The following is a 15000-nucleotide window of genomic DNA, read 5'->3' on the forward strand; positions in this document are numbered from 1 at the left end:
ATAATGTCACAAAACAGCAGAGAGTTGTCAGATAATGTCACTTTTTCTTCTTCTTCTTCTTTGCTCATGGGCTGAAACTCCCACGTTCACTCACGTTTTCGCATGGGTGGGGTTTTACGTGTATGACCGTTTTTACCCCGCCATTCAGGCAGTCATACGCAGCTTTCAGGGGAATATACAATGTCACAAAACAGAGTTGTGAGACCTAGCAGTGACGCAACAGTCTCCACAGAAGGTCCATTGACCGCCAGAGCCCCATGCAAACAGACAAGGAAATGTAATCAATGAGAGAGCATGAAATATGGATAGAAATCGTCTTACCTTTTGATCAGGGGCTTGCCGGAAGCCATGTCTAGTTGCGGCGGTAAATATTTGTCGTGCTGTCTCCAGACCCAGTGAGGAGGCATGCACATATTACCGGCAGCGTCGCCTTTGTTAGTTCTCGCTATTTGTAAGAGGATCGATATCTTGAGACTGTTGTTGGACTTTGCTATTTTGCTGCTGATCGAACTATCGGGCTACCAACGATCTTGTTATTCTTTCTTCTTTCCAGAGAAAACTTGACGCGCGACTTCTTTTTCTTTTCAATAAATACCCCCAACCTCTCCCAGCCAAAACTAAATGTAGATCACAGCACAACAGTGCTAAAAGGAAGAATCGAGAAGACACAACAATGAATAATGAGCAATGAGGTAAATGTAGATCACAGCACAACAGTGCTAGAAGGAAGCATCGAGAAGACACAACAATGAATAATGAGCAATGAGGTAAATGAATAAAATCATTAAGAAACAATAACAACAATGTTATTTAATAGCTCCTTCGTAATACGTGTTAGGACAGCAGCACCTTCATGGGCGACAAAATTAAGATTTTCTTAAACATTTTTTTAAGCGTGGCAGTGTCGTCAGTGTGTTAGTGTTAGTGTTAGTGTTAGTGTGTGTGTGTGTGTGTGTGTGCGTGTTAGTGTGTGTGTGTGTGTTTGTGTGTCTTTGTGTGTTAATATATATGTGTGTGTGTGTATATGTGTGTGTGTGTGTGTGTGTGTGTGTATGTGTGTCTGTGTGTGTTAATATATATATGTGTGTGTGTGTGTATATGTGTGTGTGTGTGTGTGTGTGTGTGTGTGTGTGTGTGTGTGTGTGTTATTCCCGGAAAACTACTTAAGAGGTCTTCATGAAACTTTACGTACACATTCTCCCAGACACTTTTTTCGATAATTGTGTTTGATGACAGACGTCATATCCGGCTTTTATTGAAAGTTGAGGGGGCACTGTCACGCCCTCATGATGTCATATCCGACTTATAAAGACTAAGATGAGGCGGCGCTGTGGCAACCGCATTCTTCAATCAAATTCAATGAAATCGTGGTCAAACAATCAGTCATTATTTAGCAAACAACGGTTAATTAATACAGTATTTAGTAGACATTCTTCTATTGATTCATTATTTAGTAAATAATGCTTTTTTGTTGAACAATTCATTATCTAAATAAGAAAAAGAAAAATTCAGTAGAATATGTAAATACAATCTTTATTTTGTGAATAATTGTTATTTTAAAAAATCGCATTTATTAACTGCGGTAATCAACGGATTATTTAGCTTAATAATGTATTATAAAGATCACAACAAAAACTTAATTTCTTTACAAACGCATACAGTATAAAAATCGCCCAATGAGCTACAGATTTCGGTTTTGGGATTGAATATATGACACACACACATACCCACACACATATTAGGTATGCCTTAGAATTAGTGTTTGAAGTTCTACAATTCAAATCTAAATGGGACGTTGTGAAGGTATTGGAGACGGTATACATTCTCCAATGGACAGTGTGTTTGTGTACGCTGTGTAACGCGTGTTAGCCCCGTACAGTATGGAAGCAGCATGCGTTTGCTAGGGTATAGATTTGAATGCCCGAATCCAACGTTTTTTGTCTGCTTCGACCAATGCGTATACCAACGAGGACTGAATAGAATAGGACGACGAACGGAAGTCGGGACTCCTTTATTTTTTTATGTTTTGGATAGATGGCTTAAGAAACCCGCCCGCTGATTAAAATTTATTAAATTAATAAGTATCTTTATGGAGCGTGTTCGAGCAAATCATTGCAGGTGTATCAACATTACAGCACAGCGATAGCCCCTTGAACTTTTAAGGATTCAATTTGCCAGAAAACTTTCCCCTAATGGCTCCTTAGATGGTTCACCTTGAACCAATGGGTCTTCGTATTTTGATGTCCAGGTCGGTAACCTTAATACGCAAAAGTGCAATCGTTGAATATGTGAGGTTTCGGAACGTTCCAACTGTTATTTCTAGCTATGTGCATGGTTCATGCTGATTTCAGGTGCAATTACAACTGTTTCAATTTAACCTCTCGCCCTGTGAATGCATGCACTGAAAATGACGCACGCTGTTGGTAATTGTGCTTGAGTCAAAATCTAGATAATTATAGTTCACACTGTCCTTCAAAGCAGAACATTTTTGAAAGGCTGATAAGTCAATACATTGTAGAACACAGGCTTTCTTTTCTTCTGGGAGATAAAACAATGACCCATCCAAATACAAAGAAAGAACAAACAAACAATAGATAAAAAGAAAGAACAAAGGAAAGACGGAAAAAAAGAAAGAAAGAAAGAAATAAAGAAAAAAAAGACAGACAGACAAACAGACAGACAGACAGACAGACAGACAGACAGACAGACAGACAGACAGACAGACAGACAGACAAAAAGAAGGCGTCGCCATGAGTAAAATCAAGAGAGGCATATGAAGGCCATTGTGGCACAGAGAAGCTTTGTGAAGCGACGGAAAGCTGTGCAGGGTGCTTTGAAAACAAAGTAAGACGTCTTTTACATATAATAGATCTTTGCGTGACGGGTGATTTAATTAGGGGAAGGGCTCCTAATATGGACCGGCTCCTAATATGGACCACCTCCTGTTCTGACAAACTAACGGCGCTAGAGCGATCAAAAAAGTTTTATTCGCTGTATTCACGTCAGAATCACAAATCTCAAAACCGTTAGGCTTTTTCTCTTTGTTTCACTTTTGGCAGCGTTCACTCTAAATATGCCGCCTAAAACGGACTCGTTTCTGTCCACAAAAAAAGCTTTTATCACACAAAAATTGCTATATGACAGCTAAGACCGTATTTGTTACATTTTAGCAGTGTTGACCCCGAGTTTCCACTGCAAACAAAAAATAATAGCAAAATCTCAAAGTATGTGCGAGTCCCCTAATATAGACCACCTTCAACAAATCGAAGAAAATAAAAGCTAAAGGCTATTTTCATTAATTCATTAAGAAGCTTGCTGGAAATAACCTATAACTAGCCCTAGAGATTTAAAAAAAATATAACAAAAAGTCTTCTTTTCATGGAAGTTGATAATTTCACTTATTTTCACTCTGTTTTTGATAAGCTTCTTTAGTTTCCTGGTGTGCTTTAAATAATGCTCTCATCAACCAGAAACAGATAAATCTAAAGCATATTTTAATTAGTCTGACTTGTACACTAAGTTGTATCATGTTATTTTGAAGTATTGGGGGCTTTTTAAAGTGATTCGTGAAGGCCGCTTTACTGGTCCATATTAGGCGCCCAGGCTCCTAATATGGACCATTTGTGATTTGTTTCTGTATTTAATTTTTGCTCAATGTCTATCAAAGCTATTTCACTCTAAATAGGCCTAACGGTTAACCTAAGAGAGAAGGACTCAATAGGAAGCTTATATAGCGCGTATTCTGTGTGTACATTTCTAAGCGCTTGTGCGCTACCAAACACAAAATGAAACTTCTTCGCAAGAAAACAAGCTAGTTATCAGCATGAAACAAAAAGTGGTCCATATTAGGAGCCCTTCCCCTACTAACTCTCTACCTGTACAATAGGAGTCTTGTTTGCTTTTCGTTTGCAGGTCGGGCAGAAAGTAGGGGGAGGCGAAATGAAAGCTAAGATCATTGTTATGAATTTAGAATAATCATGCCTGCGTTTGATCGTCTTGGTTCAGGAAAAAACCCGCTGTCGTCACAGATCTATTTAATTATCTTGCCCGCATTTCTGTGTGGGTAAGATTGAGTGATTCAACTTCTGCGCAATCTAGTTCAGTAATAGTGTGTGTGTGTGTGTGTGTGTGTGTGTGTGTGTGTGTGTGTGTGTGTGTGTGTGTGTGTGTGTGTGTGTGTGTGTGTGTCGATCATCTTGAAAGCAGTGCAGTGGAATCCCTATTTTATTTTCCCTACAAATCTGAGAAGATGAGGTGCAAAAAAAGGGGAAGGGGCGGGGTCTTAACATAGAGTTACATTTACAGGGCGGGGTCTTAACATAGAGTTACATTTACAGGGCGGGGTCTCAACATAGAGTTACATTTACAGGGCGGGGTCTTGACATAGAGTTACATTTACAGGGCGGGGTCTTGACATAGAGTTACATTAATAAAACAGAAAATAAAACAGATAATAAAACAGATGATAAAACAGAAAATAAAACAGATAATAAAACAGATAATAAAACAGAAAATAAAACAGATAATAAAACAGATAATAAAACAGAAAATAAAACAGAAAATAAAACAGATAATAAAACAGATAATAAAACAGATGATAAAACAGATGATAAAACAGATGATAAAACAGATGATAAAACAGATGATAAAACAGATAATAAAACAGATAATAAAACAGATAATAAAACAGATGATAAAACAGATGATAAAACAGATGATAAAACAGATAATAAAACAGAAAATAAAACAGATCATAAAACAGAAAATAAAACAGATGATAAAACAGATAATAAAACAGAAAATAAAACAGAAAATAAAACAGATAATAAAACAGAAAATAAAACAGATAATAAAACAGAAAATAAAACAGATAATAAAACAGAAAATAAAACAGATGATAAAACAGATGATAAAACAGATAATAAAACAGAAAATAAAACAGATAATAAAACAGAAAATAAAACAGATAATAAAACAGAAAATAAAACAGATCATAAAACAGATAATAAAACAGATAATAAAACAGATAATAAAACAGAAAATAAAACAGATAATAAAACAGAAAATAAAACAGATCATAAAACAGATGATAAAACAGATAATAAAACAGATGATAAAACAGATGATAAAACAGATGATAAAACAGATAATAAAACAGATAATAAAACAGATAATAAAACAGATAATAAAACAGAAAATAAAACAGATGATAAAACAGATGATAAAACAGATAATAAAACAGAAAATAAAACAGATAATAAAACAGATGATAAAACAGAAAATAAAACAGATAATAAAACAGATAATAAAACAGATGGTAAAACAGATCATAAAACAGATCATAAAACAGATAATAAAACAGATGATAAAACAGATAATAAAACAGATGATAAAACAGATAATAAAACAGATGATAAAACAGATGATAAAACAGATAATAAAACAGATAATAAAACAGATAATGAAACAGATAATAAAACAGATCATAAAACAGATAATGAAACAGATAATAAAACAAATGATAAAACAGATGATAAAACAGAAAATAAAACAGATAATAAAACAGAAAATAAAACAGATAATAAAACAGATGATAAAACAGATGATAAAACAGATGATAAAACAGATGATAAAACAGATGATAAAACAGATAATAAAACAGATAATAAAACAGATAATAAAACAGATAATAAAACAGATAATAAAACAGATGATAAAACAGATGATAAAACAGATGATAAAACAGATAATAAAACAGATGATAAAACAGATGATAAAACAGATAATAAAACAGATGATAAAACAGATAATAAAACAGATGATAAAACAGATGATAAAACAGATAATAAAACAGATAATAAAACAGATAATAAAACAGATAATAAAACAGATAATAAAACAGGGGTGGGAGGTGTTTGGAGTTGAAGGAGCGTACTTTTGTTAAAAGGTGAAAAGAATAATAGATTAATCGTTCGATGGATCAAGACTTCGAACTGCATGGCACGTCCAACTTTGTGTCGAAGAACATTGTCCCGGTGTGGAGTGCACTATCTGTGCACTGCAGTTTCACTCTGCCGGCACGTGCACACACAACACACAAGACAGGTGAGCGGCGGACTACAGTAAAGGCACAGGGCGGCCAGTCGTTCGGGTAGATTTGTCAATGTGGACTGTACATGTATTTATTTCCCCCTCTGCTTCTTTACATCTGTAAGCTGCAAGGGCTAGTTATTGTTCGTTATTCCCCCCTCTGCTTCTTTACATCTGTAAGCTGCAAGGGCTAGTTATTGTTCGTTATTCCCCCCTCTGCTTCTTTACATCTGTAAGCTGCAAGGGCTAGTTATTGTTCGTTATTCCCCCCTCTGCTTCTTTACATCTGTAAGCTGCAAGGGCTAGTTATTGTTCGATAAATACCCAGCAACCAAACAAATAACTAGCCAGCAACAGCACGAATCCTCGATAGCTCACGGGTTGAGGAGCTACACTTCGTTGGAACTACTTTTGCGACTGAAAAGTTCCGAACGCTCTAATATACGAAATATACATCTCTGGAGCAAATAATATAAACATACCGCATTTAAACTAGCAACTACAGGCTTGACCACATGATTCTCAATATAAAATCCTTGAGTTGGGTTGTTTTCTGAATCTAAATCTACCGAGCAGCGCAAGCAAATTCCCAAGGCAAGTAACTCTCATACTTTCCTCTTTGAAATTCCCAAGGCAAGTAACTCTCATACTTTCCTCTTTCAAATTCCCAAGGCAAGTAACTCTCATACTTTCCTCTTTCAAATTCCCAAGGCAAGTAACTCTCATACTTTCCTCTTTCAAATTCCCAAGGCAAGTAACTCTCATACTTTCCTCTTTCAAATTCCCAAGGCAAGTAACTCTCATACTTTCCTCTTTCAAATTCCTATGCACTCAGTTGCTCCGACAAAAGACTTCAATCCGACGGTCAATTTTCAACAATATTTCATTTTATAAACAGATCACACGCAAACAAATGCACGCATCTCATCGATTTAAAGAACGTAAAGCGGATCCATACACTTGTTTGCCCCAGAAAACCGAACTTCATACAGCATTTAACGTTGGAACACGGTTGCAAAAGTTCGTCTGCTACTAAATTCGACGAAAGAAAATTCCCTTAGCGATACCAAAACATGAATTGAACAAACACTATCCGCCTTTACCGCCACAGCAGAATAACAACATAACTGTGTCCTTGATTTTTAGTCCAAAACAGGGAAACCGATATGAAGTGTTAACAGAATTGAATGATTTTCCCTGAACTATACAATCGCGCATTAATCAATCGCCTGCATAGGTAGACTGGTTGAGTGAATAGGATTCGTTCAAACATTAGCACAAAAACTCCTTTTTTCTTAGAAAAAACGAAGAAAAAAGGAATAAAGAAGTTACATACCTCGGTTACATGCCTCGGTTACATGCCTCGGTTACATGCCTCGGTTACATGCCGAGTCTCAGTGAATATGTAGAAGTTACATACCTCGTCTCAGTGAATATTACAATTAATGGTCTCAGTTCGCGCTCATGAAATAGCTCGCTGAAGCTCGCATTTTTCATGATCCGCGAAGTTCTATTTTTGATATTCACTGAGACTCGGCATGTAACCTCTACATATTCACTGAGACTCGGCATGTAACCTCTACATATTCACTGAGACTCAGCATGTAACCTCTACATATTCACTGAGACTCAGCATGTAACCTCTACATATTGTCTTCAGGAAGGTTTCACAAGGTTTCTATGTAATTCGTGTTTACATGTGATTATTGCTGAATCAGTATTATTTCGCTTGTATGCATTAACACATGCATTGTTAATTTATTTTAATGTTTCCCAATCATGTGCACAACAGATGTTATTATGTGTTGATATTGTGTATTTTTATTCTTAGTACGATATGGTAAAGCGCGGAGAGCACAGAATTATTATGTGGTTCGCGCTATATAAGTGTTCATTATTATTAGTATTATCAACACTCATATTTAAACATCGTTTCATCGCTCGCATAAAAGTTGAATGCAAAAAGGTAAGAACGGTTCAGGTAGAAATATATAATTATTCAGGTAAAACTTAAACACAAAAGATAATCCTTTTGTTCTAAGTCAAATGTAAACAGAAAGCAATCATTCGGCAAAAGTTTAGTGCAAACAGATTATAATTGTTCTTAAAAAAGTCAAGCGCAAACAGATTAAAGTGTCTACGTGAAAGTCGATCGCAAACAGATTAAAGTGTCTACGTGAAAGTCGATCACAAACAGATTAAAGTGTCTACGTGAAAGTCAAGCGCAAACAGATTAAAGTGTCTACGTGAAAGTCGATCGCAAACAGACAAGGAGATCGTTCATGTATAAGTTGCAAATAGAAGCGTGTCCTTGAGGTCAAATGCAAACAGTGGTTTAGTGAAACAGTATTTATCAAACCCCTTCGACTTCAGCATGAGAAACTGAACCTTAAATCCTTGAGAAGAAAATTTATTTTTAAAGAAAGTAAGCTGAACTGCTGTGTTCCCAAACCTACAACAATGGTGTACGTTCTATAGAACCCAAGTGAGTTTTTATATTCATTAGAAACTTTCTGGACCGATTTCTGTTGTTCTACATCAAATATAAAAAGAGTAGAAAATAAAGAGAAGACTGTAGGTTATTCTCTGCACTTTAATTAAGCCATTCACGCTATGGTTCAGTGAAAAACATGAATAATGCAAGTGATCGATCTTTACAGTCTATCTACCCGCAACGAGATAGTTATACAGCGTTGGAAGATGCATCACTTCCCTGGCCAACCATTTTCCACCACCAAAATCCGAAGCAGATAGACTTGTCACAGTTATAATCAAGAATCAAAAACCAAGAAAGATGTAAGTTTTGGAACGTTGAAATCAGTTCAAAACTACACGTGTTTTGTTTTGTTTTGTTGTCGTGCGGTGATCATCCTTTTTTGAGGATGAAAGTCGCTTGTTCATTTCAATGCTTGTTATTCTCTTGGGTGCCAGGAGAAAAGGTTCCGTACAACTCTCGCTTACTCTATTACACATGTCGTATGCATTAAGAGCGATTACTTCCCTTTGGTTATTTGATATCTGAATTAAACGTTTAAAAAATGTAAACTTTTTGTAGTTGTTTTGATTGATGATGTCCACCAAGACAGACCAGTCCAGGACTTAACGTGGGATACGAGCATCCTTCCATCGAGACACATACCAAAATCATCAAAGACTTCCCCCCTTTTTAACAACCTTAATGGGAGGGGGGGGGGGGGGGGGGGCACTGTATTTGACAATCATGAAATTAATTCAACGACAAATTGGCAGGCTGTTGATGTGTGATGTGCACCCCGAGTGGCAGGATGCTCTTAACCAGTGTAGAGCCCTGCACAGATGTGTGATGTGCACCCCGAGTGGTAGGATGCTCTTAACCAGTGTAGAGCCCTGCACAGATGTGTGATGTGCACCCCGAGTGGTAGGATGCTCTTAACCAGTGTAGAGTCCTGCACAGATGTGTGTTGGTGTGTGATGTGCACCCCGAGTGGTAGGATGCTCTTAACCAGTGTAGAGTCCTGCACAGATGTGTGTTGGTGTGTGATGTGCACCCCGAGTGGTAGGATGCTCTTAACCAGTGTAGAGTCCTGCACAGATGTGTGTTGGTGTGGGTGGTCGCTCACACGAATCGTATGGTACACCGACGGGCGCAGTGGCCTAGTGGATAAGGCATCGGCCTCCTAATCGGAAGGTCGTGAGTTCAGATCCCGGCCGCGGCCGCCTGGTGGATTAAAGGTGGAGATATTTTCCGATATCCCAAGTCAACTTATGTGCAGACCTGCTGGTGCCTTATTTCCCTTCGTGTGTACACGCAATCACAAGACCCAGTACGCACGAAAAAGATTCTGTAATCCATGTCAGAGTTCGGTGGGTTATAGAAACAAGAAAATACCCAGCATGCTTTCCCTGAAAGCGGCGTATGGCTGCCTGAATGGCGGGGTAAAAACGGTCTTACACGTAAAAACCCACTCGTGGGAAAACATGAGTGAACGTGGGAGTTTCAGCCCAAGAACGAAGAAGAAGAAGAAGAAGAAGAAGAAGAAGAAGAAGAAGAAGAAGAAGAAGAAGAAGAAGAAGAAGAAGAAGAAGAAGAAGAAGAAGAAGAAGAAGAAGTATGGTACACACTTACCTGAAATGTTTCACTCTTGCTAGCAGAATAGATGTTGTTGGGAAATAACTCTGTCGGGTTTGCATGGGCTGTGAAAGAGTGAATTATTACTCTTGCCTTTAGTGAGACAAACAATCCACACGTGCTCCTGTCAAAGAGTTTCAGACACACCCCTCGCTAGTGATTGGCCCCTCCAGACACACCCCTCGCTAGTGACTGGCCCCTCCAGACACACCCCTCGCTAGTGATTGGCCCCTCCAGACACACCCCTCGCTAGTGACTGGATTGCGGATTGTTTGTCTCACTAAAAGCAAGGGTATTCACTCTGTCACAATCCAATGAAAGCCGACACAGTTATTTCCGGAATTCGTCTATTATGTATTGTGTCTCACTGTGTCTCACTGTGTCTCACTGTGTAAAACAAACAACTGGTTACAGAAATGTGATGAAAAGTGGAACACTTGAGTTGATTAAGAGTGTACCTTTATGGTCTCGCTTCATCGTGGTTAGGGGGGGGGGGGGTTAGTTCACTTTAAATATACAGTCATACCAATTTCAGGTTTTTCTGCATTATTATTTGATGTCGTAACTCTCAATAATTCGTTGAGCAGTTTTGAGGCCCTTTTTTTCATCTCTCTTTATTTGTCAGATAAGTTTATTTTCTGTATTATAAGTATTTGTCTGTCTGTCCCCCAAAAGACCGCTCGGCCCAAGTTGAGCGAACGTACCGTTTTGTCTTGTACACAATATAACGTTCCGTTTTGTCTTGTACACAATATAACGTTCCGTTTTGTCTTGTACACAATATAACGTTCATACTTTTCTTGTTTTCTCATTCTTTATCTCTCTGTGTTTCGTCTGTGACTTATAGGCCTATATATATGCGTATTTTATTTTGTGATCACAATGTAGCGACTTGTATGTCCAAACTCCTCTGCGCCCGTTGATAATTATATTACCCATGATAATTATATTACCCATGCAATTTCTTAGATTGATTCGCTTGATTCTTAACGTATGGCTTTTTTTTAACATTGTTATAATTTGTCAACGTTTTTTTCTCTCATTTATCTGTGTGTGTATACGTTCTGTTGTATACGTTTTTGAGTATGTGAATGCGTGTCCCTAACATTTCTGGGTGAACCAATAGTAAACTGATGTGACAATTTGTAATCCTCGCATCAGAAGAAGATGAGAAAAAGAGGAACCTTCGCCACTATGATTTTTGTTTGTTTTTGTTTTATACGCGTAGGAGATGAATTTACACATAGAAAAGAAATGAGCGAGCAGTCTGTCGCCACAAAGTGTGTTTCTAGTGTGTTGAACGTGCGCGGTACTTGAGAAACAGTGCGCATTGCATGACACTGAACACGTCTGGAAACACCAACAACACCGCCCCCTCTCACTGTTTTGACAAAGGGAAAGACATTTTGACAACTTACCACAAGTCCAAAGAGTTTGAGAAGATTAAACGAAGCACGTCCAGTCAAGAAACGGCAGCATTTAGTAGAAACATTGTTAAATAATTTCAGCAAACTCCAAAGTTATCACTGTGGCGATGATATCAGAAAAATTAATATCACCCTCTCATACACATCACTGGCGATAATATCAGAAAATGCCCAAACACATCACTGGCGAAGATATCAGAAAATATCACACTCCCAGACACATCACTGGCGATGATATAAGAAAATATCACCCTCTCATACACATGACGCCCATGCAGGAACACGTGAGCACAGGTTGACAATGGCGTGTATCGCACTGTGAACACTGTCACACACCACTCAGGCAGCGCTAAGCGGTGTCATCGGGTCCACCTGACGACGTCTCCAACCTCACTACCATCACAGACGCGACAACGGCGTGGCGGCGGCGGACTGGAGGGAGGGAGGGGGGTAAAGGGAGGGACGGGCACACCGCGAGAGAGCTGAGCGGACGGAACGCTGAGCATTGATTGTAACGTGTCCAACACTGCACCATGCTGTGTCTCTCGCTCGGGGATTTCTCGCACTGCGACTGTTTGTTTCGCGCTCCACTGTCCTCTGTTAGCTAAACTGTTGTCATGAGACTAAGCAATACGCGGTGTGGCTGTTTTTAGGCTCAAGGGAGTACCGGGGAGCACCGTCTTAAGTTACCACAGCTGCCGTCTGATTTTTTTTTTAGGCACCACGGAGAACCTTCCGAAGTTAACAATTTTTTTTTTCTCATTACATTGCTAGGTTTAATCTGAAAAGTAGCGCTATGGTTTTGATTTCTTTTTTGTTTCTAAGGTTTTCGTCTCGTTTACCTTAAACTGTTGCCTTGAGACTAAGCACAGCGTTGTTGGCATGGTTTTTTGTTCCAGGGAGTGCCAGGGAACACCTCCCTAAGTTAACACAGCTGTCTGTGTGTTTTTGGCGCCAGGCGTTAACAATGCTAGGTTTAGTCTCAGAAGTTGCACTATGTTATTTGCTGTTTTTCGTCTCATGAGAAGCTTCTGTTTTCAGATACACCCTTTTGTGACGTATCTTCTAGTTGTTTTTTTCACCTTTGCGCATCAGCGGTTTCTTTTTTTTAAGTGGCTTAAGGCTACTATGCAGGCGGAAATACAAACAAAAATGGAATAAAAACAAGTTTCATGTTTCATTTAAGTCTTTTTAAATACTGGTTACACAAAGTTTAAATAACGGCCCCAAAAATAAGATTTTACATCAGAGAAAGTTTTGTTTCAATGCTAACGGAATGCCCCAAATATGTCAAAAACTTGTTTGTATAAAAGCAGGTCCACGTATTCTCTTCCAAAAAAGCAAGTCCCAATGTCAGGTCATGAGGCGTTGTTGCGTGCATCATGACTTGACGTCATTTCATTCAGTCAATGCAATGCAATAAAAACAAACTTGTTTTCACATTTCTGGGCAATATTCTAAGCAAAAGATATACTACGTACTTGTGTGTTCTGATATTACATGTAATATGTCGCGTACCAGACATCAAGGCATATATTCGAACTTCATTAAAGACCGAAGTGACTTTATCGGCAATGTTTTGTAAACCAACAGCAAGTAAAAGCACTTCAGTACATTGTACTTTACCTGGAAGAATACTTTTTCCTAAAACATATAACTCTCGCCTTCGTTATTGATATTGAGACAAGAGAAATATCAGTTTAGATGTCAACCGCGCGTTAATTTCAGAAAAATCTCGTTGAAAAATAAATACATGTAGAACATTACAATGACGTTCCACAGACGGTATAGTTTCATGATGTTCTGATATTTGCTTTTGGATTCAACACACAAGGGACCCTGCGTTGTAATGTGCAACTGAGCTTCACATTGTCAATCACAGAGTTGGAGAGTTACGTGCAACTGAGCTTCACATTGACAATCACAGAGTTGGAGAGTTACGTGCAACAGAGCTTCACATTGACAGCCACAGAGTTGGAGAGTTACGTGCAACAGAGCTTCACATTGACAGCCACAGAGTTGGAGAGTTACGTGCAACAGAGCTTCACATTGACAACCACAGAGTTGGAGAGTTACGTGCAACTGAGCTTCACATTGTCAATCACAGAGTTGGAGAGTTACGTGCAACTGAGCTTCACATTGACAATCACAGAGTTGGAGAGTTACGTGCAACAGAGCTTCACATTGACAGCCACAGAGTTGGAGAGTTATTTGCAACAGAGCTTCACATTGACAGCCACAGAGTTGGAGAGTTACGTGCAACTGAGCTTCACATTGACAGCCACAGAGTTGGAGAGTTACGTGCAACTGAGCTTCACATTGACAGCCACAGAGTTGGAGAGTTACGTGCAACAGAGCTTCACATTGACAATCACAGAGTTGGAGAGTTACGTGCAACTGAGCTTCACATTGACAATCACAGAGTTGGAGAGTTACGTGCAACAGAGCTTCACATTGACAATCACAGAGTTGGAGAGTTACGTGCAACTGAGCTTCACATTGACAGCCACAGAGTTGGAGAGTTACGTGCAACTGAGCTTCACATTGACAATCACAGAGTTGGAGAGTTACGTGCAACAGAGCTTCACATTGACAGCCACAGAGTTGGAGAGTTACGTGCAACAGAGCTTCACATTGACAGCCACAGAGTTGGAGAGTTACGTGCAACAGACCTTCACATTGACAGCCACAGAGTTGGAGAGTTACGTGCAACTGAGCTTCACATTGACAATCACAGAGTTGGAGAGTTACTTGCAACAGAGCTTCACATTGACAGCCACAGAGTTGGAGAGTTACGTGCAACAGAGTTTCACATTGACAATCACAGAGTTGGAGAGTTACGTGCAACTGAGCTTCACATTGACAATCACAGAGTTGGAGAGTTACGTGCAACTGAGCTTCACATTGACAATCACAGAGTTGGAGAGTTACGTGCAACTGAGCTTCACATTGACAATCACAGAGTTGGAGAGTTACGTGCAACTGAGCTTCACATTGACAATCACAGAGTTGGAGAGTTACGTGCAACTGAGCTTCACATTGACAATCACAGAGTTGGAGAGTTACGTGCAACTGAGCTTCACATTGACAATCACAGAGTTGGAGAGTTACGTGCAACTGAGCTTCACATTGACAGCCACAGAGTTGGAGAGTTACGTGCAACAGACCTTCACATTGACAGCCACAGAGTTGGAGAGTTACGTGCAACAGACCTTCACATTGACAATCACAGAGTTGGAGAGTTACGTGCAACAGAGCTTCACATTGACAACCACAGAGTTGGAGAGTTACGTGCAACAGAGCTTCACATTGACAATCACAGAGTTAGAGAGTTACTTGCAACAGAGCTTCACATTGACAGCCACAGAGTTGGAG

General features: G+C 39.0%; 1 protein-coding gene across 1 annotated transcript in view; it reads left to right on the plus strand.

The window, feature by feature from the left end:
- The window catches only part of LOC138967842 (mucin-3B-like), a 35231-nt gene that overhangs the window by 18239 nt on the left and 1992 nt on the right, over positions 1-15000 (plus strand). The window contains exon 3 of the mRNA XM_070340501.1: positions 13508-15000. This exon is cut by the window's right edge and continues 1992 nt beyond it. Coding sequence (XP_070196602.1) covers positions 13508-15000 — 1493 coding nt within the window. The remainder of the gene's footprint in view (positions 1-13507) is intronic.

This window comes from Littorina saxatilis, linkage group LG5, assembly GCF_037325665.1.
Source record: "Littorina saxatilis isolate snail1 linkage group LG5, US_GU_Lsax_2.0, whole genome shotgun sequence".
Taxonomy (NCBI): domain Eukaryota; kingdom Metazoa; phylum Mollusca; class Gastropoda; order Littorinimorpha; family Littorinidae; genus Littorina; species Littorina saxatilis.